The sequence below is a fragment of the Silurus meridionalis genome, chromosome 10, assembly GCF_014805685.1.
Source record: "Silurus meridionalis isolate SWU-2019-XX chromosome 10, ASM1480568v1, whole genome shotgun sequence".
Taxonomy (NCBI): Eukaryota; Metazoa; Chordata; class Actinopteri; order Siluriformes; family Siluridae; genus Silurus; species Silurus meridionalis.
Window position 1 is genome coordinate 18,996,777 of NC_060893.1, and position 26,891 is coordinate 19,023,667.

A 26,891-nucleotide genomic window follows, 5' to 3' on the forward strand; every position below is an offset into this window, starting at 1 on the left:
AACACTGAATTGCTCAAAATATAGTTAAAATAGATCAGTTCCCCATTCGGGAACTCGAGCTGCGTTGCAACAATTTTGGGAACGCCTTGCGTTGTTCACGCTCTGAACCACATGTGAAATCTGGCCAATAGGCGCCACGCCGAGTTCCCGAATGGGACACTGATCTATTTTAACTATATTTTGAGCAATTCAGTGTTCCATTCACCCGCCACGGGTGATGTTGCAACAACCAGGAGCTACAAAATGGCTGTGCAGTGGTAGCAACATTAGCTTCTTCTTCTTCAGTTAAGTGCTTTGTGTGTGAGATTCTGTGCAAGCATGGCTAGTAAAAATACAGGTGTGTGTTCATCTTTACCCCCGTTTCATTACGGGGAAGGATACGCATGATCGGTGCATTGTTTGTTTGGGAGTGGAGCATGCTTAATCGGCTCTCAAGGAAGTCGATTGTTCCCATTGTAGCCTCATGGCTATGCGCACGCTTTGCTCCCGTAGAGCGCTCTTCGAGGAGAGCGCTCTCCCTTGTGGGTCCAGTCCTGCTCTTGCCAAGGCAAAGCGGCGCCGGCATTCGTGGGGCTCGCAGGCCGATCTGGCAGTAGGCATGGAGTCGATCATCTGTTCTCTCGGGGAAGCACACCCAGTGGCTGCTTCTTCTCCTGGTGTGAGCAGTGTGGTGCTCCACATTTCTCCCTCTGAGGGGGAAGAGATGATGGACGCTAGCGAGCCCGCAGACTCCTCACAGCCTGTGCTGCACGAGAAGCTAATTGAGGTTGTGACGCAGGCCGTGTCCAAGCTCGAGCTAGCTTGGCCGGTCGAAAAACGGGAGCAGCGTGCACCCAGTAACCTGGATGAGTGCTTCCTGCGCCCCGTGTCACAGCCTCAACGCCAGGGCCTACCGGTCTTCCCCGACCTGTACACCGAGGTGTCCAGGTTCTGGGAGACCTCGTATGTGGCACATACTTTTCCCCAACGAACTCTCTGTATGTGAATGGAGTTGGGGCTAAAGAGTGCGGCTACGGGGCAATGCCCTTGGGGCCACCAAAGACATGGCGTGGGCTGTTGGTCGGTCCATGTCAGCCCTAGTAGCCACAGAAAGGCATCTGTGGCTCACCCTGTCAGATCTCCCTGACAGGGATTGGACTGTGCTGCTGAACGCTCCAATGGCTTCTCCTGGCTTGTTCAGTGACGCTGTAGCAGCGGTCGTCGACAAGTCTCAGGAGACTAAAAAGCTATCGCAGTGTTCCAGCAGTACCTCCCTCACTGCTCCCATTGGGCTGCTCGGCAGCAGCCTCAGCCTGGTACATCCAGGCAACGCGAAGCCCAGAAGGCCAAGAAGGAGCCGGGAGACCTGAGGGTCGTCCTCGCTTCTAATAAACGGGCCGTGGTGCCTAAGTCCTGACGACTTACTTCTAGGAGTGCGGTGTACACCTCGTTCCACAGTGCCTGTCCCTCCACAGCAGAGACTTAGCTAGCGTGCTTGAGCAATAGGAAACGGTCCAGCAATCTGACAGGCTGTGGTTTTGTTGACTTGTTTTCATTAGAGGCTGTTCAAGTGCAGGTTTTTTAAAGCCCATATCCTCCGTGGATGTGTGTTAACAATTGAAATTTGGTGATGTCCAAATTGTGATCTGTTCAGCTGAAAATTATTTTCCCAGTGACACAAAATATACTGACTGTCTAAAATTCCGGTTCATGATCAGTTCAGATGAACAGAAATTACTTTTAATGCCATTAATCGGAACATAGATGGGCAAAACTGATGTACCTAATTTAAAAGTATTTACAGATTCTCTGGGACAGATGCATGTCTTTTCTTGTGATATTGTGCTTATTGCCAGGAAAACAAATAATCTACCCTTGACTTCCAGTAACAGTCAAGTCAATTTACAGGGACCCCAGGCAACAGAGAGCACAGCTCCAAGCAGTAGGGCAGACCTACGCATCACTATATTGCATGCTTATGTCTGACTATGTCTGAGAGTCAATATGTTAAAACATGGTGTAAAGGACCGAGTGGAATGTAAGTTCTGGCTGCATTTACAGGTAAAGTGAAAATGACAGCATTGTTCGTAAGATGCGTGGTTAACCTTAATCTAGAAAAGCCAGTAATCTGCTTGGAAAATGCACTAAGAATGCAATAGGCGTGACAGTTATGAGCCAGCTCGGTAATGAATAATCGACCACTTTGAGATTATTTATGTTTGTGTTTTCATTTAGCCAATCTTTATATCCAGGATTAGTCTTCCGGGAATGTCTTAAAAAAGAGCACCACACATATTTCAGTTATTGCCAAAAAAAATAAGCATTCTTCTACAGTTCAATTCTGGATTTGTGGTGATAGATCTCATTCTCAGAAGAAGAGCAAGCCTTTGAACAAGTAAATGAAGAGAGACATGCAAAATGATGGTCAGGAGTGTGTCATGACTTGGCTGATGGTTAGCAGCTGTGACTCACACACACGGCCCCACGCATGACTTCAACGACCCAGAGACGTGAGTGTAACTAAAAATACAAGGAGAAGAAAAGAGCTAATAATAACTCAAGCGTGAGAGGAGGGGAGGGCAGAGCTGCTGAGATAAGCTATGGGCCGTACATGTACTTGGACCCTGATGCGACTGGGGTACAGAAATTGGTACCAGCTGCTGAGCCAGGAAAAACGTTGCTGCGGTAAAGTGAAGGTGTCCAAATATGAGGAATTAATCATTCACTCATAAAATCTGGCCACTTAAAAAACCTCAGGCACTTCATGCATTTATTTCCATTTACATGAAACAGCTCTGTCTCATCCTCTTTTTTTGTTCTTTCATTATGCCTTGTGTGTGGGGACTTTGTAGTCTAGTTTTGCGACGTGGTGTTGAGATGAGGGGTAGATGTGAGTGCACTGTGAGTCACGTTCCAGATGGTTTCACAGCAAGTGATACAGAGCCTGAATTTGACCCACTATGGCTATGTGTATATAGCTGGAGAATAGATGGAGACTTTCTTCACTCTCAGTGAAGCTTTTGGTTGGAGTTAAACCTTTCTTAAACTTCTCCTTTATAGGGTAGTGATCACTATCTCACCTCTTTGAAATTTACCTTACTGTTAAGTTCAGCTCCATCCTGGAACCTTATCTGAGTGATCATGCAAACTCAAAACAAACTGGTTATTTAGAGAAGGTTTACAATTTCAAAATTATATATTTTTTTCTTTACCATTGTTTCATCTGCATGATACATAGGCAGAAGAAACATTCATGAAAACACACAATATAAATTATATAAATTATAACAATATAACACAATATAAATTTGATTAACCAATAGTACAAAATAAAAAATGAATTAAAAAAAATACTGAATATAGGAAACATATGATGACACATAGGATGACAGCCAATCCCAGTTATCACTGAAAAATGTGTTCTTTTCAGAAATGGTTAAAAGTGTATTGACAGACCTCTTTTATCTACCCATTTTTTCTATTAACTAGAATGCAGCATTGTAATGCAATTTCCACTTCATCCCCATCTGACTCCTGTTGAATCTGGAACCTGACCCGGTGGCACTTTATGGGACTCCGATCCATTGCTGAACAGGGTGTGCTGGCTCATAACTGTCACGCCTATTGCATTCTTAGTGCATTTTCCAAGCAGATTACTGGCTTTTCTAGATTAAGGTTAACCACGCATCTTACGAACAATGCTGTCATTTTCACTTTACCTGTAAATGCAGCCAGAACTTACATTCCACTCGATCCTTTACACCATGTTTTAACATATTGACCTCAGACATAGTCAGACATAAGCATGCAATATAGCACACATATTTATGCCTTGTGGCCAATTTATCAAAACCAATCTACCTATTGGCGTGTTTTTGAACTGTAGAAGGAAACTGAAGAACCCAGCAGAAACCAGCATAGGTGTTTAAGTGGGAGAACATAAAAAAAGTCCACATAAAGATCAAGATCAATCCTAAATCCCAGAGATGCAACAAATCTACCTGCTAAACCTTTGTGCTGTCTTGATTAAAATGTATAAGGTTGTATACCTCACATTATGCATACCTATTATACAGACTGAACTCAACATTTCTAGCTGTCAGTAACAAAATACAGTTTATCTAGTGTGGACAGTGACCTGTAACTTGCAGTACTATCCTGGCTTGGAGTGATAACAGTGATACTCAGACTACTTTAGTTTTAAGCTGTTTTTTTGTTTATGAACATCTGCTAATAAAATCTAATGCTGCATTCGATTAAATCTAGTAACTTTCCATGAATTCTAAGAATTTCCAACCTCAGGCTAGGAAAATCCAAAGTAAATTCCCCTTCAATCTGGAATTCCTACACAATAAATTGGAAAAGTGTGCACAGCACAGAGTTCAACACGGCTACTTTCACCTGAAAAAATAGTAGTGTATATAGTACAAAATATATATTATATATGTATATAGTTAGACCTAACCATATGTAAATAAACCCACAATATATACCATACATTTTGTGGTTTTGCTAAATAGCTCTAATTACTAACATTAGTTATCTGTTTGCTAGTTCATGAGTTTTGGTGTTTGGGCAGAGCAAACAAAAAATCTAGCATTGATGCAGGAACTCTTTTTGTTCATTTGTAGCTTGAATCTTTAAATATAAGTGTTATTAAGCAAATGCAAGCAAATTGTTATTTTTGTCCAAAAACAGCCGCCAAAAACTGCTTAGCTTTTAAAAGACATTGATTTAAACAGAGACTTAGCATACTTTTTTTTTTTTTGATAATTCAATCACAAAATAGGTGAGATTTAAATTCAAGTTGTCTTTAACAAAAGAGCTTTCCCACTAAAAGCAAAAACCGCATGGCCTAAGTTATTTAATAGCCTATAGGAATGTTGGAATGTTGATTCCTCATCCTGCCCTGCTCAGCACAAAGACAGCTCAGGTAAGGAACGTGAGCTCATGCCTCTTCATTGCCTCGAAATTATCTAGACATTCATGGCAGCCTCTGTGAGTGGTGCTTTGAGAGACTCCCAAACATTCCTGAGGTAACCAAACCTGACTCCCTCGCTTAACGGGCCTTTTTTTAAAACAGAGTGAGGGGTGCAATGACACTCAAGTTGATGACTCAGGGATTTTTGGCAAAGAAAAAAAAGTACACACAAGACCCAGGAACGTACAGTATGCTCACACACCACGTAAAAGCCTACACATTCATACACATGGCTGAGCGCAGTGTGGGTCTTTGGTTTATTGGTCTGGAGCTGCTGCATGGGTAGATGAGTAAAGCCTCTGTTTACACTCATGTTTTTATTGGTCTGTAAAATATTATTCAAAATCACTCAGGTCTTGTATAACCTGTAAAGCCACGGCAGTCCTCTAGCTTGTCATACAAGGCCATTGGGGACTCATGAAAATTTCCGCTATCCAAACTAAACAGTGATTTTTAAAAGCACAACTGCTTGACCTGTCTATTAAAGGTCTGGAGTCAGCAGGTAGCAAAACGACATATAATAATACATTACTTTAGCACCATCAAATTGCACTTATTGATCACCTTGGTGGTATTTATAACAATCCTCGCTAGACGCTTAGGTTGGGTGATACAGTATGTGAAAAGAACCAATTAGTACACACTTTACTAAGCAAGTAAAAATAACATACCACTATTTTGTGATAGATCTGGATGGTGCATGTTTACTGTATTGAAACTGCAATCAATGTATATACAGTAAATTGTTGGAAATTGTTAGTGTGCATCATAATTCTGAAGGTTTAGGGCTATAATAAAAATAAAGCTAGAGCATTGCACCAAAATTATAGCTAAAACATAACACTAGAATGATTACCCAATTTAATCAAAGCAAATTAAATCAAATTTAATTTGTCACATACACATTAATACAGAGTACGACATACAGTGAAATGCTTTTTACGACGGTCCGGCATGAGGGAATAAAATGAGGAGAAAAATAATCCAAGAAAAAAAAAGTTAAATAAATAAAAATAAAAAGTATAAACTATATACAATATAAAATATATAAATATATATGTGAAAAAAAGTGTATATACAAGAATGCATATAAACTGTAAACAAATAAAATTTAAGGTGATTGACGTGATTGTCCTTAAAGTGACCCTGTGCGGTGTGGTGTGGTATACACTGTGCTGTGCAAGTCCAGAGTTTAAGTGACTGTGCTGTACAAGTCCAGAGTTAAAGTGACAGTCCAGAGATTAAAGTATATATAAGTCATAGTGCAAAAGAAAATTGTGCAGAAAAAGTGTGAAGATGGACATGGAAGTGGACTGGTTCTAGATCCTGGGTGTTTCCTGGTTTAAACTCTGAATGGCCTGCAGGAAAAAGCTCCTCCTCATTTTCTCTGTGTTTGCTTTCAAGGAGCGGAAGTGCTTCCCTGAACACAACAAAGAGAAGAGTCCATTATTGGGATGGCTGAGGTCCTTCTCAATCTTCCTGGCCCTGGTCCGGCACCACATGCTATAGATGTCCTGCAGGTCAGGGCACTCGGTGTGGATGGTACGGTCAGCTGAACGCAACACCCTCTGGAGAGCTCGCCTGTCCTGCATGGTGCTGTTACATGAAGTGATGCTACCCGTCAGAACACTCTCAATGGTGCATGTGTGGATAGTCTTTAGAGGGTAGTTTAAAGTCCCTTAAGTGTCTCAGATGGTACAGACGCTGCCGAGCCTTCTTCACCAGGGTGTTGATGTGACAGGACCAAGACAGGTCCTGTGTGATGTGAACACCTAAGTACCAGAAACTGTCCACTCTCTCCACTGGGGTCCCGTTGATGTTTAGCAGTTGGTATGACTGCTCCTGCTTCGTGCTGAAGTCCAAAATCAATTCCTTAGTCTTGCTGACTTTCAGGAGAAGGTTGTTCTCCTGGCACCATCTCTCCAGGTTTTTAACCATCTCGTCATTGTTTGAGATCAGGCCCACCACAACAGTGTCGTCTGCAAACTTCATGATGGTGGTGGAGTTGGAAGTGGTCACACATTCATATGTGTACACTGAGTACAGCAGGGGGCTCAGAGCACAACCCTGGGGAGCTCCAGTGCTGAGGGTGAGGGTGGATGAGGTGTGTTTGCCCACCCGTACGGCTTGTGGTCTGTCTGTCAGGAAGTTAGAGATCCATTGACATTGAAGTCCCAGGACCTCAAACTTAGAGGTGAGTGTGGAGAGAATTATGTTGTTGAACGATGAACTGTAGTCCACAAACAGCATCTTTGCATAATTTCCTTTTCTGTAGTCCAGGTGGCTCAATGTTGTGTGTAGACGATTTGTGATGGGGTCCTCAGTAGAATGGTTCTGGCGGTACGTGAACTGTAGAGGGTCCCGTGTGTCTGGTAGTGTTGTAGTGATGAAGTCTCTGACCACTACTAAGGGCAAGACTACAGGGTGGTAGTCGTTGAGGCAGGCGGGCTGGGGCTTCTTCGGGACAGGAACAATGGTGGACTGTTTGACGCATGTACTGTAGTACATTTTTCTTTACAATACTGAACCTCTGTTCATTGCCATTTTGTTCTTTTGTTTTATACAGACCAAAAAGCAGTTTTAAATTGCTTATGATCTTAAATTAAAGGAAAATATCATTCAAATTATATGAGAGAGTTAGACTGAAAACAGGAAACCACCAAGGTATATTGTGACCAAATTGTATCATTACATCTTGACTCACCAGGATGAAAGGTTGCTGACAATTATTAAATAAATGAATGAATGATTGAGTTATTCATACATTCATTAATGCAAAACATGTTTTACATTCTAATAAAAATAATCTGCTAAGGTACAAGCAGAATCAGAAAATTATCATATAGCTTTCTTACTCCATTCTTTTTGGTCAGAAATGGATCATGTGCAAAACTGAGTGAAATTCATATATGTGCTGAATTATTATTAGAGACTATGATCACAACAATGCATAAATGGTAATGTAAACATATTTTTATATATACATAAAAAATATTATCATCCAGCAAACCCAATGTTATATGACCCATTTTCTATCGTGCTCATATGAGCATTTAAATTGGCAGTATAAGCATGGTTTTAGGCAACAAGCTACTGTAACTTGGCTAACTGTTGTGGAATATGCTGCTTGCTTCATCCAGCCACTATTACAGCAATATTCAAACTCATTAGTTTAAACATATTAGGCCATAGAGTGACCTCAAGGGAGACTGTTAGACCACTGACCAATTCATTTTAGATACGATCTGTTTTTTTCAGTTGTGACTATATATTCTAATCTACCTTGCTAAAAAAAAAAAAAACGTTATGGTGTGTACTCCAAAAGCCTTTATGTGACCGTTGTTTGTGCTGCCATGAGACTAATAAAGGATGATTTTGATCTGCTATTGGGTGCATTAATACCGTAAATGCAGCAGTGTGAGAAAGCAATGGATGTGTGGACGTGCAGGATTGTAAAAATGAAGCCAGTGAATGCCATTGCGTGTAGTTCATTTTATGTTAATCCGTAACATTAGTTGTTCGTACGCTCGAACAATGCAAAGCAATAGACATTCCCTCATGCACTTGAATTGTCTGAAATGTAAACATATCCCACTGTTTGGACCAAAGCAGACTTGTGAGACAGAAACTCCCTCAAGTTTTATGTGTCCTCAATGATTGGGCAGATCCTTCATAGTCCACGTATATAAACAGGCCAGGAGTCCCGGCAAGTAGGGAAAACAGTTGCAGTTCTAAAAACGTAAATGATTCCAAAAAAGGTAACAATAGGAGACAAAAGAGCGGTGACGGTGATCTTCCATGTCAGAGAGATGGAAAGAGAGAGAGGCCTTAACATGCTGCAGTGCAACAGTCATCATACCATAAAATAAGCACACACACACACACACACACACACAGCCTTTCTAAAGCCTTTTAATGTCACAATGAAACAAGCCCTACACACCCGTCTTCATTCGGCATTCACCTGCCTGTCCAACAGTAAGAATGTGTGAGCTCCAAACCCCTCATTGGAATGAAGGGGTGGACAGACGGCCACCTAAGGACAATATTTATCACAAATTTCTCATCGATGTGCATGGCGCTAACACGGCTTGCACAACATACCAGGATTCCAACCGAGAGATAAATAAATACCAGGGAACTCTCATTCTAGCTGATGCCTCAGACTTAAAGCCATATTAGACTATTGGTATTATTAGTTATAAGAAAGTCTTATCATTTATTTTTATGCCTTTTCGTATTGTTATTAATTATTATATTGTAATTAAAACAATATTGATATATTATCTTTGCCAATTGCTGCTTCTTTGTAAACAACAGGTCTAGCTGGCTCACCAGAAGGCTTAAAAAATGAATACCATTTGACACTGATGTGTGAATTGGAAGTGTGTAATTTAGGCATGTTGTCAAGCTACATACATCCTCTGGCTATTCTGGGAGGGGGCAGGAACGCCAGTGTAAACTGTCAGCAGGAAGTAATGATAAGAGGTGAACTTTCACCTCCAGGTCAGAGATCACTCATGTGACTTGAGCCTTGGAGTATCTGATCTCTCACCATTAGGGGCCTGCTGCTAAAGTTACATGATGTCATTTGGCTATTTATGAATATAGAAGCTGAACTGAACACTGTAGCAAAACATGGACTGTATGCATGAACTCCATTACTTTGTATATTAGTCATCAAATTTATTTAGCAGTAAAATGAAACAGGATAGAGAATATAACCATATATGTATATCCTAATATAGTATAATATCACAGAACACAGAATGTCTCCTCCTCAAATACTTCATAAAATCAATTTTTTAAGCTTTTTTGTGTTAAATAATATTCTTGTAGCATATATGATTAAGTATATTATATTAGAGAAAGTGCAATGATATAAAACTATGATTTGAATTACAGCCAGAACCTGTTGCCAGAGCTGGCGATATAGAAAATGTACTAATCTCTAATCAGATTTAAGAATTCAGCAATACTGAATATTTAATAACTCATAGTTTTGACATTTGTGCTGACCAGATCCTCACCTCTTTATTCTAATACGGTGTTATTGGTCAAGAAAGGGTGTTGATAGGCTACAGATCTCCTAATTATGAAGAAGCATTCCCAAAATTCCTTGGGGGCTTTGACACTCGTAGTAGCTCGTTTCATCTCATTTCAACGTCTAAGCTTACCTCCTCTCAGAAAATAAAGGACGGCATGTTCTCACAAGCAGGAGGGAGAAGTATCAACAAAGGCCTAGCAGATCAAGATTACAGGGTCAATTTCCATGAGTGACAATAAAAATAATGCTGTATAAACAGAAATTCACTAACATTGTTGTATGGCTGCCGTGACTTTTATTGAGTTGTTATATTGTTAGAGTGTCTTGTGATGATGCATTTGTGAAGCTGTCTGATTCGACTGACCTATCATTAAACCGAGCCAGACTGCTCTCTTATCAAGCTGGTTTGTCAGTCTAGAATTTGGCACCAAATTGCTGAATTCCCAGCCATTATAAAATTACAACTCTGAATGGAAAACTTTCAGGCCAAGACCAGACCAGTGCTAGAGAGAGAGAGAGAGAGAGAGAGAGAGAGAGAGAGAGAGAGAGAGAGAGAGAGAGAGAGAGAGAGAGAGCATTAAAAGTACAAATCGAAAATTGTTTCAGTGTATCAAAGTTTTGAGACAGAAAAGCCTGCCATTACTTCTCAAAGTTGTTTTTGTTTTCTTCATGAACTCCACTCTTTTTATTCAAAGGTATGACATTTAAAACAAAGCTTCTAATATTTAATGCTGAATTTGTAATGACTAAATTGTAGTTGTAGTAGATGTGTAGCACAGCCCAGCCTTTATTACATCTGGGCCAGAGGCTACATGTGGTTTAACAAGATGGCAAACAAGGGCATGTTTGTTCACAAGAAAAATATATAGAGTTTTGCAACAAAAGAAAACGCTGCTTGAGTTAGACAAAAATATCTCTGGATCGTCCGGAAATTCATTAGATGTACGCTAACGGGAAGGAAAACTTTGGAAGGGAATTTTACAGGCCAGGGCTTCATGGAAACTATAATTAGATTACAACTATGTTAAAAAATAAATCTTTTTTTTTGGTTGTTTTTATCACTTCACTGATTTGTATCTTTTATGTGTTAGAGTTTGTGTTGCATTCTTGGTTTTTGCCCGCTACTGTCTCAATAGGGCAGTTAATGCATAGGGGCTTTGGAGAAAAGTTTAAGTGAGAGAATATGCAGATAAAATAGGCTTGCATTTACAATGCGAAAATATCACCTCAGTTACTGTATTTTGCACCCTTTTAAAGATTCACTAAACATTACACAGTATTAAAGTCAAAAGCTGTACTGTAATGATATAACAGCTTGGAAATGTATGGTGTAAAAATAATTTTTAAAGCTGTATTTTCGGCTTTAAGAACATAGGTTGCCAAGTTAAATCCATCCAGGTTATAATAATAGGCAGCAATTAGAATGCAGTAAGGCAAGTTCAACCCTAGTACTGGTGAACTCTTGAATCTGATTGGTCTGATGTGAACTCATTTACAGGGAAATGTATGGTGGAAGTGTTGCATAGCACACATGGTAATTATAAATGGAATATGAATTGATACACTGTATGTTTAAAGGTTTCAGTATGTAAACTTTATGTGCTTTTTAAGTATGTGTGTTTTCTGGCACAGGAAATCTGCAGATGACATTTCAGCTGGACATCAGGATCACCAAAAATTCTTAGTGTTCAATCATAAATTTCAAAACAATGCTAAAATTTCAAGATTAGACACAGTTGTCTTGTTAATTTGCCAGCTCTCCAGGTTTCTCGTGTCATTTAAGGGTCATCATGGCATGTGGTGGAGCCAGAGGTGGCAAGTTACGAAGTACAAATACTCCGTTACTGCAATTAAAAAGATTTTTCTGGTATCAGAACTTTACTTCACTATTTATTTTTTAGACAAATTTTTACTTTTAAAAACTTTTAAAAACAGGCTTGTTACTATTTGATAATTAAATGTCAACATTTTTTCTTCTTACTGTGTGCCGTTTTCAGCTCATCAACCTATTTTCTGTCATGCGCTGCTTTTCAATCTAGCATCGATGTATCATTTCCTGGCTCTAACACACTACAGATATAGACCAGTTTACGAAGTTAACAATGAGCATGACAGAAAGCAACAAGAAGTTTGGGATGTAATCTGTATGGAAGTTAGAAGAGGTACAGTTTCTCCGGTATCACCTCATTAACCATCGTTGTGGAAACATAGCAAAGGTTCGGTTTGGTGTCCTGATGATTTACGTAATTTAAAACACCATAATTACTTTAAAATATTTACAAGAATATTTAGTCTTCATGCTCTATGTTGAGTTTGGTTTCAATAATAATAAACATACATTTGCTTAAAGCATCCATATACATGCCCATGTTGATTAGTATAATAAAAACTTTCAAAGTATTAGGTACATTTATAACATAAAAATGTCGTAAGTAAACTTATGACAATCGTACGATTAATCATGATTAAATATTTTTATTCGATTAACATCCCTAATATTAATATGGCGTGAGGTCCAGTTACCAGCGTGACAGTAAAATGGGTAGTAGTAATGGTTACTTTTTACTTAAATACATGTCGGAGCCAAAACTTCTTTACTTTAACTTGATTAAAAAAGAATAGTCAGTACTTCAAATTGTACCAGAGTATTTTAAAACATGAGTATCTGTACTTCTACTTAAGTCAAGTATGTGTGTACTTTTGCCACCTCTGGGTAGAGCATATACTGCACTGCACAGACAACAGTAAGGGCTCACAAAACAACCATTACAGTACATACACAGTGGTATGGATATTTTTGGCACATATTTAACCTCTCAAATGTCTGTGTTCTTTAGCCTCGTTCACTTGATCCACACTCTTTATCGTCACTGCTTGTGGGTAACAGGGCACCTATTAATTAACAAAAAATAAACATTGAAAAGAGGGTTTTAATGATCTACTTAGACCCCCAGGTCCATCACAATGCACTATTCATTTCTAATGAGGAGTGATTGTGCCACACTTTTTTTTTGTCCTTCACATCAATAAATATAGCAATATAGCATTACTGGTCTAATGAAATGCAGCATAACCCAGAAAAGGCTTTGATTGCCTTGTTACATATAAAATGCTGGCAAAGGAAGCCAGATCCCCCATCACACACACACACACACACACACACACACACACACACACACACACACACACACACACACACATACATACACACATTGCTGCCATCTTTGCTCATCCGGTGATGACACTATGTGCCACCCACGATGAAAACCACATCTCGTACTTTCAGACTCATTATGTGGTATTATTATGTCAGACTGAGCCTTTGTCTTAGCTCTCTGGCCAAACACCATGCAAAAAATGGACCTCAGCCGCTTGCTTCTTCTGCAGGGCAGTCAAAGTAAAAGATCATATGACTGATACCTCTGATTTATTAATTCACAGATTAACATAGTTGTTATACTGTGACGATTTCATTCTGAGGTTGCATTTCTGGCTTTCAGGTTGTATTTTCTATTAACAAATAGGAATTTCATATGCATATGTACATTAAGTAAAATACATTTTTATTCATTTTGTTTTCCAAAATTCCATTACAGGGATAAAGTTTTGCCTGTCCATTACAAAACAAAAAAAAGAACACATAAAAACATTTATAAATCATAAGTGTAAACCATTGTGCAATCATTTATTTTCATATCCCGGGGAAATGTTTTAATGGGTGTTTTTTGATTTACTGATTTATATTATCTCATACAGTGCATATGTAATATTATCATGTATTTTTTCATCATTTATTGATTTTTTATTTATTTAGCTAATTTACATTCAAATGATAATGTTTTCTATGTAATACATGTTTTTTATTTGCATATTTAATTTAGACATGTTCATGTTTTGTTCTCATAGATACAGTGGAACATGTGGTTTTGTTTGTTCATTTTTATTATTCATTTAATGTGTTTGTGAGTTGTTATGATGTGGCTCTTCTTTTACTGAAACCAGGAGCAGCACTTAATCAGTCTTTAATCACAGCCATTATATGGGCCAAAACTAATGCATAACACTCCCTTAGCCACTGCCCAAACTGTTGCAATGTAAACAACAGATACAGAGGAATAGCACTTTGTTTAAAAATGCAAGTCAGGTAAGTTTACACACGGGAGAAGGCTTTTTTTGTCTTTGCCATCATGGTCTTTTTTCCTAAGATAGCCAGACAGTGAACCGTACTTAAATGTACATAATTTATTCAAACCTATGTGTGTGTACACACACACACACACAAATATATATATATATATATATATATATATATATATATATATATATATATATATATATATATATATATTCAAACAAAGTAAATACATGGGATTCACTGGGTTTTTTTTAATGTCACTGATGTTTTTGACAAAAAAATATGATTCCTCCATCACTCATTCTCTCATTCCCTTATTCTTTCCCTCACTTACACACATACAGCCTTCCTCTCTCTCTCTCTCTCTCTCTCTCTCTCTCTCTCTCTCTCTCTCTCTCTCTCTTTCTCTATCACAAAGGGAGCATTTGTAGCACCTAAAGATGATATATATATATATATATATATATATATATATATATATATATATATATATATATATATATATATATATATATATAAAGATATATCACATACAATATGGCTTTACAAGCCATATTTTATGTGAATATAGTGTGGGGGAAATGAGCCATGCAATCCATCTAAGAAAGCGTGCTCTATATGCTTTTCATCTGTATGTTATCATTGTGTGTTTCAAAGTACTGATAGATCTCCTGTAAAGAAATAAACAGAAAAACAACGCATCAGAGACAGAAGCACGCTAAAAATACAAACAAGAAACCAGCATCCCGGTGAGTGTGTGCGCGCGCTGCGTGTCGGCAGGGATGGGATCCAAGCGCCTGTGCCTGATTGGTCGAGCACGAGGGTGTGTCCGGGGGAGTGGGCGGAGCTTTTGACACGCGGTCATTCATCTGTACAGCCCAGTCTGCGCCGGAATAGAGAAAGTCGGAGAAGCGCAAGAAAATGCTGAAATTAACCAGGGCTCCATTCCAAACACCACACTAGTGTACTAAATAGTGCACAAAACCAGACACTCCACTTTCTTTCTCAGACTAAACTCTCCGAAACCCCCGGCACGTACATCCGCTTCAACAGAATATCGTTCTGTTATAACCAGCTACGTCATTTCAACATCCATCAGCACAATCGAGCACTTATGTTCATGTAGGTGCTGCTGGACCTATATAAGCACTGCCAAAGTTGATGCAACACTGCTCGATTTTACTGCTCAAATGTTCCAAATTTGGACTACAAACACGAGCTCATGTCTCTTCAAGCTGTGAAAATGTCTCTTGAATCGTTTCCTGGAAAGCAATGGGCATAGCTAAGACACTCTGTCTAGGGGGCGGTCACCTAAACTGCAAGGTTTTCTTTTAAAATGAGTATACTGGGGTCCTAAATGCATAACGTCCAACCAGTGAGACTGCCTCTTTTGAGTAATACATACAGTATCTCACAAAAGTTAGTGCACCCCTAACATTTTAGCTTTTATTTTAGCATCCATTCTCAAGAGGCAATACTATAGATATTAAACTTGATATATTTTAAAGTAGTTAATGTGCAGTTTGTATAGCAGTACAAATTTACTGTCCTCTGAATATAACTTTACATACAGCTATTATTTTCGAAATAGCTGGCAACCGTGCAAAGTCACACGTCCTATTCGTCATGTTCATGTTTTGTCTGCTTGACAGGACCAAACTAATTTGTGTAACTTGTAATAAAGCACTTAGAATTTAGTGCCTTGAGTACAATTCTTTCACACTAATCAGTGGATGTTCACCATGACACTTCATGCCAAAGAACTCTCTGAGGATTTGAGAATTGTTGCTTTCCACAAAGATGGCCTAGGCTATAAAAAGACCGGTAACACCCTGAAACTGAGTTACAGTACAGTGGCCAGGGTCAAACAGAGGTTTCCAAGGTGTGTTCAATTCAGAACAGGCCACGCATGGGTCTACCAAAGAAGTTGAGTCCCTGTGCTGTGCATCAGGTGCAGAAGCTGGCTTCAAAAAATAGACACATGAGTGCTGCCAGCATTGCTTTAGAGGTTGCAGAAGCAGAAGGTCAGCTTGCCAGTGCTCAGACCATACACCACACAATGCAACAAGTTGGTTTGCATGGCTGTCGTCCCAGAAGGAAGCCTCTTCTGAACCTTGCTCACAAGAAAGCCCGCAAAGAGTTTGCTGAAGACGACCTGTCTAATGATCATGAATTAGAGGAACCATGTCTTGTGGTCTGATGAGATTAAAATAAACTTGTTCGGCTCAGATGGTGTCCAGCATGTGTGGCGATGTACTGGTGAGGAGAACCAAGACAATTGTGTCTTGCCTACAGTCAAGCATGGTGGTGGTAGCATTATCGTCATGATCTATATATATATATATATATATATATATATATATATATATATATATATATATATATATATATATAATTGTATTAGAATAAAGTTTTAAAGGTTCATCAGTGATTCAGAAGGTCCAGTTGTGTGCTTTCAGTAATTTTTTAGTTATTTTTGTAGGTATTTCTTATTATAGGCCTCTTTACAGGTACAAAAGATGTACACCTGAGGACACCACCTGAGAACAAGAATAGTGTTGCCTAATATGTGTGGAACACACATTCCTTCATTCTGTGACAGATAAATAAAGCGTGAATATTAGTTGAAAAAGATTTACCAAGCATGCCATACCTTCTCAAAAAAGCAGATTTGATTACACTCAGTCACGGTGCAGGATATTAATAGCTTAATCACATCCAGGCAGTTTGAAATAGAAGTGATATCAAAACCACATCGTCGTGAAGTCTTTTAGGTGGTGTGCCATATTTTATTGGCAGAACTCGTCAGACTATTTGACGTGTGTATATGTGTGTGTCTGTGTGCGTGCGTTTGAGTGTGTGCGTGCGTGTGAGTCAGTCAGCCGGTGCTGCACGTTTACATGGCTTTTGTGTATGTGTGTGTGAATGGAGCAGCTGCCTTGGGGGTGGGGGTGGCTTTGAATGATGCAATCTCTGCCAGCCATTAGCGAAGTTGCCCTCTTTTTCTCCACTGTGTGAACTTGGCACACACTGGCTACAGTGACACAATAGAGGCAGGAGATGATTAAGCCTGTTGTTTAGTGACTTTTTTTCCCGAGACGACGCGGTGTAAAATGTCACCTTCTGTCCATTTCCATGTGCGCGCAGTCCTTCTTTCTGGCATCCATGACAATTCCTCCACGTGTGTCATCCTGCATGCAAAACACCGACGGCACTTATTCCCACATCTCTGCGCGTGCGTTGACATTACTATACGCGTTAGGATTAAGAGGCTTTGAGTGGTTTACACGGATGATCATATGGGTGTGGATTTTAAGATTTTAGTCCATGCATAAGATGTGTGCAATAGATAGATAGATAGATAGATAGATAGATAGATAGATAGATAGATAGATAGATAGATAGATAGATAGATAGATAGATAGATAGATAGATAGATAGCGCAGTTTTTCCCCTGTTGCATGCTGAAACGTGATGATAATAAATATATAGAGAGCATAAATGTTCTTATAAAGAGGATTCATGTGTCTCTCTGTAGCAGTGAGAAAGAAATTCCTGACCTTCAATATGCTATATCGTAATCTTTAGAAACATAATCGGAATTCTTTAAAAAAAAAGTATAAAAAATAAAAATAATACAAATACAAATAATAATAATAATAATAATAATAATAATAATAATAATAATAACAGCAACAATTAAAATAATAATTAACTTTAGTCGCATTCCTAAGGGGGGAGAGATAAATATGCACGCGCCCCCACGCACGCTTCACGAGTCGGCTTTAGTTTGTTATGGCGCGCTGGGCAGCTTTCACCAGGGACACACCCCCTTGCACCTCCACCCACACACACACACACACACACACACACGCGTGCGTACACACATGCATACATACATACACCCTAAACCACCCCACCTCACCAACACCAACACCCCCCACACACACACACACACACACACACACACACCCTCCGTTCCCAAAACTTGGCCGTGACTGTCGGCGCTTCTGATTGGTCGCTTGGCCGCGGCGACGTGACAACACCTGCTCGACCGATTCATCACCACTGACAGGTCGGGCCGCGGGAGATATAGGCAGCATCCATCCCGTTTCAGCGCGCTCATTCCTGACAAGAGAACACGCCAGCATATATATATATATATATATACACACACACACACACACACACACACACACACACACACACACACATAAACTCACACACAAACACTCCGCGTCTTTGAGAGACCCGATTATCCAAGGTGTCTCGGAAAATAATAATAACAATTTAAAAAAAATATATATATATATTTACAGAGAGAGAGAGAGAGAGAGAGAGATAGAGAGAGAGATAGAGCGAGAAAGAGAGAGAGAGAGAGATAGATAGAGAGAGAGAGAGCGAGAGAGAGAGAGAGAGAGAGAGAGAGAGAGTGAAAGAGAGAGGGGGAGAGAGAGAGAGAAAGAGAGAGAGAAAATGTTGGCCAGGTTCGCGGTGGCGCTGCTCGTTCTCTCGGTTCTGGCGCTGACGGAGGGAACAGACACTACCGACGCACATGAGAGTCACCCGGAAAAAGCGGCGAGCCCGAACCAGAAAGGACGACTCTCCTTGCACAACACGGGTAAGACACGAAAGAGCACATTCGGCTGAATAATGACTACTAATACTACTGTTACCTGAGTTTATAGAATTAAAAAAAAAAAAGATTTTTTTTTTTTTGCGCAAAAACACTGCAGCGTTCCTGGCTGCGGTAAATGACACCGTAACAGCCCCGTTCCGCGGCCGTGTACTTCTGATACCGCCGTATCATTGGTTAATTGATCGGAAAATGGCCACGCTGCGTTTTCTGATCTCGAGGAAAGACTAGCACGCTGTAAATACACGTAGATGCGGAAATCCAATAGCTTCGTAAACTATTAATAGCGCGGCGCAAGGTACGGCGAACGAGAGGTAATGTAGACGCGTGCGTTTTTATGACTGTTTATTGGAGTGTGCTTTTCGTTTTTCCTCGTAATACTGTTTGCATTCTGCAAAAGCCCCACAGGCGTCCGCATTCTAGGAATTGCTCAGCTTTATTCTTGGACGTCGAGCGAAACTCGGTGTCGACGGAGCGTCGCGCGCTCGCAAGCCAGATCTCGGTCGGCACAACTTTCCCGGAGGCGCGCGCGCCCGCGCCGCACGAGCGATGCAACGAGCCTTCGCGTTGCACGCGCGTAACGCCACGCATAACTTTCAGAGAGCGCGACACCGACACTTAGAAAAACCGATTTCCGAAATCCTTCCGTTTAGAATATGGCCGCTTGGAAACGCATGAAACAGGAACTGGTTTACAGCAAACACGTACACGGCTGGGTACAATGCATGCGGGTATGTGTATGAGTGCAGAATCCCCCCCCTCTCAGTCTGCCGCTTGTAACCCGACGCAAGGCTGCGGCTGACCCGCGCGCTCCGAGCGCATTCCCCCGCGCGCGCCAACACAAGCAGCGCGAAGCGACCGGGAGGCTCACTTTTCCCAGGCGCACGTGCCGATCCTCATCACGCGCAGAGCGCTGCTGTTCACGGAGGTTCATAACGGACTATATTGCACCAGCTATATTACGACCTCCTCAGCGCAGAAACGGGGCGTCGTGCGCATTTTCGATCTAAAAGAAGAAATGCCTTAAGTCATATAGAGTCATATAAAGCTTGAGTCATATAGAATCCAACACCAAATTATGATTGTAATGCAGCTAGATGCACTGGTCTGTTTAATGGTTCATTTAAAGCCCATGTGGCATGGTTCTGAGGAATCTTGTGGATGCTTGGATGCTTAATCATCTTCATTTTCATATAGAACCTTGGAGACAAAGTGAGGAAACGCCTTTTTCACCAAAAGTGTATTTTCACCCGTTAAAGATCATCCAACCACAGTTAGACTAACAAAGTACAGTAAATTACATGACCTGCAAGTTTACAGAAGATAACCCCTTGGTTTTATCACTCATGTGACAAGCGTTATTGAAATATATCTAAATTTGTTTTACTAATTGAATGCATTTATAAGAATGCGATTTTGATGATGTCTGTTAGAACATAATTATGTGCATAACTACACATTCCTATACAAATAGCTTCCATGACTTGTTCATGGTTGTGATTTTAACTTGGTTCCAAACAGATTGTCTGGATATCGCTCTCTTGTAGGGTTCTACTTTACCTGAACCTTTAAACGATGACAAACTGGTGAATCTCCAGGGGTCTATTATGAAACCTTGATAAGAATTGGGTTTACTGGCCAGTCTTGCAATCCAGAATATGATCATGTGAGCTCGTTTTGTGGTCTATGTAATGAAAAGAGACATGATCTTTGACTATATGCAGTATGCAAGCCCTTCTACATTTTTATGTGCTAGAGTCATAAGATGTTTCCATTGCTGTGGCAATGCCAGCCACCATCACATGTTCACATCCAGGCTAGATGTTCTTTTGCTGGCTTGCTACATTGTCATTAGATTTCTTTTGCAGGTTTGCAGCCATTTTCTGGAGTGAGATAAACATAATTTCATCCTGCCCCCCATACAGTTAACCTTGCTTTTCCACAGCTCAAGCACTCACTGCCAGATGCCTCCCAGTTTGACTTTAATAGCATACCTTAATTACCTCAGCTGCATGCTCTTTCTCTGTGCTAAATCTGTCCTCTAAGTACAGTTCTTACGTTTTCAGTTGAGAAACAAATCCTGAATTAGGCATCAAGTGATCTTCTTACAAGCATATGAGGTAAAAGGTTAGGTCTTTATAAATACTCATTCCATTAGCTTTATTTCGCCTTAAACTCTGCAAGCCCTTTAGCAGGTTGGAGTCTTGTGTAAAAAGAACGGTTGGAGTTTTGTCTGAAAGTGCATTTGTGAGATAAGCTCAAAGGAATCTTAAGATTAGGCTCAAATGTCTGCCTTTTACTAAAGTGACAAATCACATTCTCACTTGCTCTGCTGTCTCAGCTGAGATCCAACACTGTCTAGTGAATGCTGGTGATGTGGGCTGCGGCGTGTTCGAGTGCTTCGAGAACAACTCGTGTGAAATCCGGGGACTACAGGAAATCTGCCTGACCTTCTTGCACAATGCTGGGAAGTTTGACTCTCAGGTAAGGAAAAATGTCTCTTGGTCCCTAAGTGTGACTCTGCTCTCTCACTGAGGTCATGCCCCCTCCAATGGCAGGTGGTCCCTGCCTCGGCTCCAGTTTCACGAGCTGCAGGTGAATTCGGGGAAGAAAGCTTTCAGCCTGAAACATAGCCTCAAGACACTACCTTCTCTCCATCACAGAGGGGCCTTAAACTTTGTGTAGAGCTTTTAACTCGCATTGCAGGAATTGCACTGGCTCATGTTATCCCAGCAGATGCACGGGGGCCCTCTGCTTAAGAACGCTCCGTATTTCAATGTTGGCATTTGTTACCAAATCGTATCTTATTCAGGAGGTCTGCCATACACTTAAGCAACTGAAAAAAAAAGAGTTTTGTGTGTTTACAGGGCAAGTCTTTCATCAAAGATGCACTGAAATGCATGGCCCATGGCCTGAGGCACAAATTCAGCTGCATCAGTCGAAAGTGTCTGGCCATAAAAGACATGGTGTTCCAGCTCCAGCGTGAATGTTACACGAAGCACAACTTGTGTGCGGCGGCAAAGGACAATGTTAATGTCATTGTGGAAATGATCCACTTCCAGGACTTGCTCCCAAAAGGGTGAGTGCTCACACACAGTTACAAGCCAGTCTTCTACCCAGTTCCCTGCGTGTTCTTTCCTTTATATGGAGTGCTGCTAAGTGAACCTGCCAAGCAAACCAACAAAGACACATTAAATGTCACATCTCTTTACACTTATATTTGCATAAGAAAAGGACTACAGTGTCCAAACCAACGTTTGCAAATTTTTGTTTTCTAAAATCGTAAAAAATAAGCATCTAAATATAGCTAGACAGTAGCATAATGTAAAACTGTATTATCTATGTTTGTGCACAGACTTGCATAATGGCAGGGCTTAAGTCAGAAGTGTTAAATGGGTCTTTAAGAGTCTCATGGAAGGTCCATTCTATCATCGGTACAGTGACATAACCCACCAGTGTAGTGGCTTGCTTGCGTAGAGAGCTAGAACTCCAGCATTTTGCCAGAAGTCCTGAAATTCCACATGGTCCAAAATGTGCACTATTTGGTTTTGTATTTTGCAACATGGTCCTGGAGGTGCAAACTTTGCTTTCTCTCTCTCTCTCTCTCTCTCTCTCTCTCTCTCTCTCTCTTTCTTAGGCCATATGTAGAATTGGTGAATATCTTACTAGCCTGTGGCGAAGAAGTAAAGGAGGCCATTAGCAGAAGTGTGCGGATACAGTGTGAGCAAAACTGGGGAGCACTCTGCCACAGCCTGAGCTTCTGTTCATCGCCACCGCCCCTTGCCCACCAGGAGCGCCACGCAAGCCAACACGAGCACCCAAAAGGTCCGCGTCAAGCAGACAAGGAAAAGCCTGGCAAAGGGGGATCAAGCGCCCATCCAAGAAATCGAGGACAGGGTGCAAGGCGTGCAAGCCTTGATGCCACAATGGCTGAGCAGGAGGACCCTGAGAACACCGACATCCGGAGGTGAAGATCCCTCAAGCACAGACTGAGTAACAGGCCCAGTAAAGCTCTCCTCTTGTCCTTTTCCCCTCCAGCGGTCATTCCAGATCTCCCAGACTGTTTGTTTACTTTTGCAGGGTATTTGTGATGTAGCTCATTTTTGATACTGCAGATCATAGGTTCTTTTGTTTCTTATCACATGACTCTAACATGGCGTTTCTATTTCCTAAGCATACCCCCTGCCCCTCTAAGTTATTTATTTTATTCTTTATGCAATGTTTTAAATATAAAATGTACATATAAATACATGTATATCTATAATTAAACAAACCTGTACAAATATAGCCATTGTATGAAGTACAGATAAACTATATGTAATATAGTATACATAATAAATAAATAGTTACCTTATTTCACCTACTACAATCAAACTGTAGATATGTAACATATTTTGTTTTATTTTTAAGGTTTAACATTTTTGTGTGTATTGTTTTTTGGAATACTTGTTGATTAAATATAAAGAGTACAGTAAAGTCCAGGAGTGGCACATAAACAAGATTATTGGTTTAAAAAAAAGCAACAGATTCTTTAACAAATAGTTTTCTATTGTTTTTTTTATTTCTTTTTTGTTAAAAATGATTCAAGGATGTTTAAAATCAGGCACATATACACACACACACACACACACACACACACACACACACACACACACACACACACACACACACACACACACACACACTGTAGTTGCTAACATAAAGAAAACGCAGTCACTCACCAGTCCCAGAATGATGAAGTGTCTATGATTATCTCATTTGTGTGTCACTTATGCACTATTTGGGATTTACCCCAAACACATTAGTCTGACACAAAAACAGCAGCAGCTCACAGAGTGTGTCATGGAAAGCCAGGCTGCTTGTGTTCTAGCCAACCCTTCAGACAACTCTACCAGTTCCAAGTAGAAAAAAATAGTAGCCCTCACTCCCTCCACTGAAAAGAGGCAGCGTTTGGAGCCATAATAAACTGGCCTAAGACCTAGAAACTAGGTTAAGTCTACACAAGAAGCGAAAGTTATTATGGACACGACCACTGAAAAGACCACCTTTGCTAAAGCCATAGGAGAATAAAATGCACCAATTATGCATGTCACTGCATAATTTGCCCATTTTTGGTGGTCGCAATATATCACCACTTGCCCGCAGTACTGAGTACAGGCAAAAGTTACAAGTGAACATTTTATTGTTAGATTTCCTGACTAGTTTTGAACGAAATTATATAATCGCTAATGCAATCCTCTGTTGAGCACCATGAGCATTCTTGATTAAATAACTAAATGTTAAAACTAATAATTACATTTTATAAAAAACTAGGGAGAATGGATGTACATAATGCAGATAAGACAGTGTAACACCTTTATATTTATGGCTGTGATGTTGCATTTTCATGCATTTATACTATAAAAGGTATTCTAAGGATGTGCAATTAAATATTTTTTTATTATTACAGATAATATGGTCATATGTTATACTGTATGTGTCTGGAATGTTGCCCAATTTGTGTACTTATATATTGTGGCAAATGACAAGTCATGTCTTGTTTGGATAATCTTGAAATCCATCAGTATTTAGTGTCGGTTTATCAGTACTCATTATAAAGCAATATATATTTAAACTACTTATTAAAGTAGTTGGACAGTTTTGCTATTAAATTTCTGCATTTGCATTGTTGTAATGTTATTTTACACTTAAACATATGGCCAAGTGAGCTTGACACCACGTCTGGATTTACACACAAGCTGTGATTATTTCACACCACAGAGTACATAGGCATTAATCATGCTACTGTGGGGTCCAAGCAGGCACCGATTCTAAGAATCTGCTCTCTCTTAGGGGAAAAACAGCAAGCCTTAATGCTATCCAGGAGCAATAATCTAAAGAGAGCTCCACGAAACTGGCACATAAAGCTGTCAGAGTGTGTGGCATGGCCTTGGCCCCCAGCCATGCCATGGCAGCAAGCACGTCCTTCATGCTGTTGCAGAATCCCACAGGCCTGCCTGGGAAAAAAATGCTCTGTCTCTCTCTCGCTGTGTGTCTCATCGTAAATAAGCTCCCCTACGTTTTGGCCCAGGCCGTGCCGTCATTGGGCTGCAGATCTATGAACAGGCTTTACAGGGCCCCGGTGGGCACGGCTGCACCTGAAACATGACTGACCAGTGCCGCAACAAAGTGGCCTTTTTGAAAAGTCTCGGATTTACAGGACTGGAGGTGTGGGGGATCTGGTCTGGATCGTCAAAGACGCGCAGTCAGCCTTCCAGTAGGTTTGGGAACCTATATTCAGGAGCAAGTTAGCGTAAACACTCGTGCTTTTTATTACAACCACACAACATTCTCTTATTACTGGGATGTCATACTTCACACTCTGTCCAGTTTTCTACAACGAGTCAGCTGAACATGTCACATTCTGGCGGGGTGAGTTACATGCAGGGTAACTCGAAGTCCAGACAGGTGAGAGATTTATAGCTTCAGCATTGATACTCGGGTTTACACTCAAAACAAGCCGGGATGTGAACTAGCGCTAGCTCAGTGAATAAGGCTCTGAGTTAACTATCAGAATGTCGGGGTTCAAGCCCCGGTATTGCCAAGCTGCCACTCTTTGTGATTCTGATCAAGGCCCTTAACCATCAGTGCTCCAGTTGTAATGTATCATGGCTGACTCTGTACTTTGACCCCAGCTTCCTAACATCACTGGGATATGAGAAGAAAGAATTTTACTTGTGATGTAAAGACCTTTCTAAAGCAAATCACTCTCAGAAGTTTCCAAATCAAACTTGTAGGGATGTTCATGACATCAAAGTTGCTATAACTATTGTTTCATCTACATTTATATGTACTTATTTGACAAAGGTTCACAAACTTTTAGGCCTAGAACTAGTCCTCAATTATCAAAATCAAGATCCTAAACCTTCAACCGGTTAAGATCTGATAGGAACCTGATTAAAGTTCACTAGTAAGATGCTTTAGATTAAATCGACAGGCAAATGCGTTCTGAGTACCTCAAGACTGACCTTAAAAGACTCTGGTATCACTGATCTGTTAAAAAAAAAGAGCAGGTTTGTTTGAAGAACAGTAATGCATTACTGCCCTCTTGAGGTCACTGTTTGTCATTGATAAAAAAATATTTTCCTCTAGATATTATTTTCCTCTTGATATTTCTGTTTCATTGAGTTTATATTTTTTTTATGTTGTTTTACAAAGAAAACAAGGCTTTCAAAAATAAAACTGGTTTTGTAAAAGCTCATGGGAGCTCATTGTCAGTTATTTATCGGGTTATGAAAAGGTTAAATGTAAAGCTTCAAATCAATATCTGGATCAAAAACAAACAAACAAGCAAACAAACAAATGTACCAATTTTAAATTGGCAAATATAAAGCTTTTGATGGCCTTGACAACAAATCAATGGTAAATATAAAAGAAATGCACTTCTGAGATCACTTGTACCACCATGTACTTGCTTTCTTTGCTGCAGTGAACTCTTTATGGAAAGACAAGAAGCAGGAAAATTCACTTCTATAGTCTTCTTGTATACAAGGCAAAGGCAGTGATAATGATTAAAATATTTGATGTAAAATTAAAACTGGGATTTTTATTTTCTACACTGATGCATCCTATGTCAGGCCTGATAATAAAATGTTAAATAGAACTGAGATTGATATAGTAGAGAAAGATATACAGCATTTGTTTATTTTTTTGTTGTTGATTTGTATTTAAGACCATTAAAATCTATATTAAGGTTGTTCAAAGCTTAATATGACATGCTATCTGTTAACCATTTTTTTGTCATTATATATACTGTATATATATATATATATATATATATATATATATATATATATATATATATATATATATATATATTACACCCCTCACATTTCAGCAAACAATATCTCAAGTGACAGGACTAAAGAAATGAAACTTGGATATATTTACATTATTATATACATTATTGTCTAAATATCTGGCAACAAAAGTGAGTACACCCTAAGTGATAACAGCTGTATGTTGTTTATCCATGGAAAGCCACATGTCATATTCATTATGTTCATGTTTTAGTGTGCTTGACAGGACCATACAAATGTGTGTATCTTGATGGCCTAGACTATAAGAAGATCGA

General features: G+C 39.9%; 1 protein-coding gene across 1 annotated transcript; it reads left to right on the forward strand.

Annotated features, from left to right (window-relative positions):
• Nucleotides 1-18,319: 18,319 nt before the first annotated feature.
• On the forward strand, nucleotides 18,320-24,429 carry stc2a (stanniocalcin 2a). Its single transcript, XM_046860117.1, has 4 exons — nucleotides 18,320-18,763; nucleotides 21,120-21,262; nucleotides 21,646-21,857; nucleotides 22,416-24,429. Exons 1-4 carry the CDS (start codon nucleotides 18,619-18,621, stop codon nucleotides 22,747-22,749), a joined length of 834 nt encoding a protein of 277 aa, XP_046716073.1. The 5' UTR covers nucleotides 18,320-18,618; the 3' UTR covers nucleotides 22,750-24,429.
• The last annotated feature ends 2,462 nt before the right edge of the window (nucleotides 24,430-26,891 follow it).

What these genes read in the sequence shown, in the direction of transcription:
- stc2a (XM_046860117.1), top strand. Translation starts at nt 18,619, where the DNA reads ATGTTGGCCAGGTTCGCGGTGGCGCTGCTCGTTCTCTCGGTTCTGGCG. An exon ending in ACTCTCCTTGCACAACACGG is followed by an intron (nt 18,764 to 21,119) that starts GTAAGACACGAA and finishes CTGCTGTCTCAG; the next exon opens with CTGAGATCCAACACTGTCTA. An exon ending in CTGGGAAGTTTGACTCTCAG is followed by an intron (nt 21,263 to 21,645) that starts GTAAGGAAAAAT and finishes GTGTGTTTACAG; the next exon opens with GGCAAGTCTTTCATCAAAGA.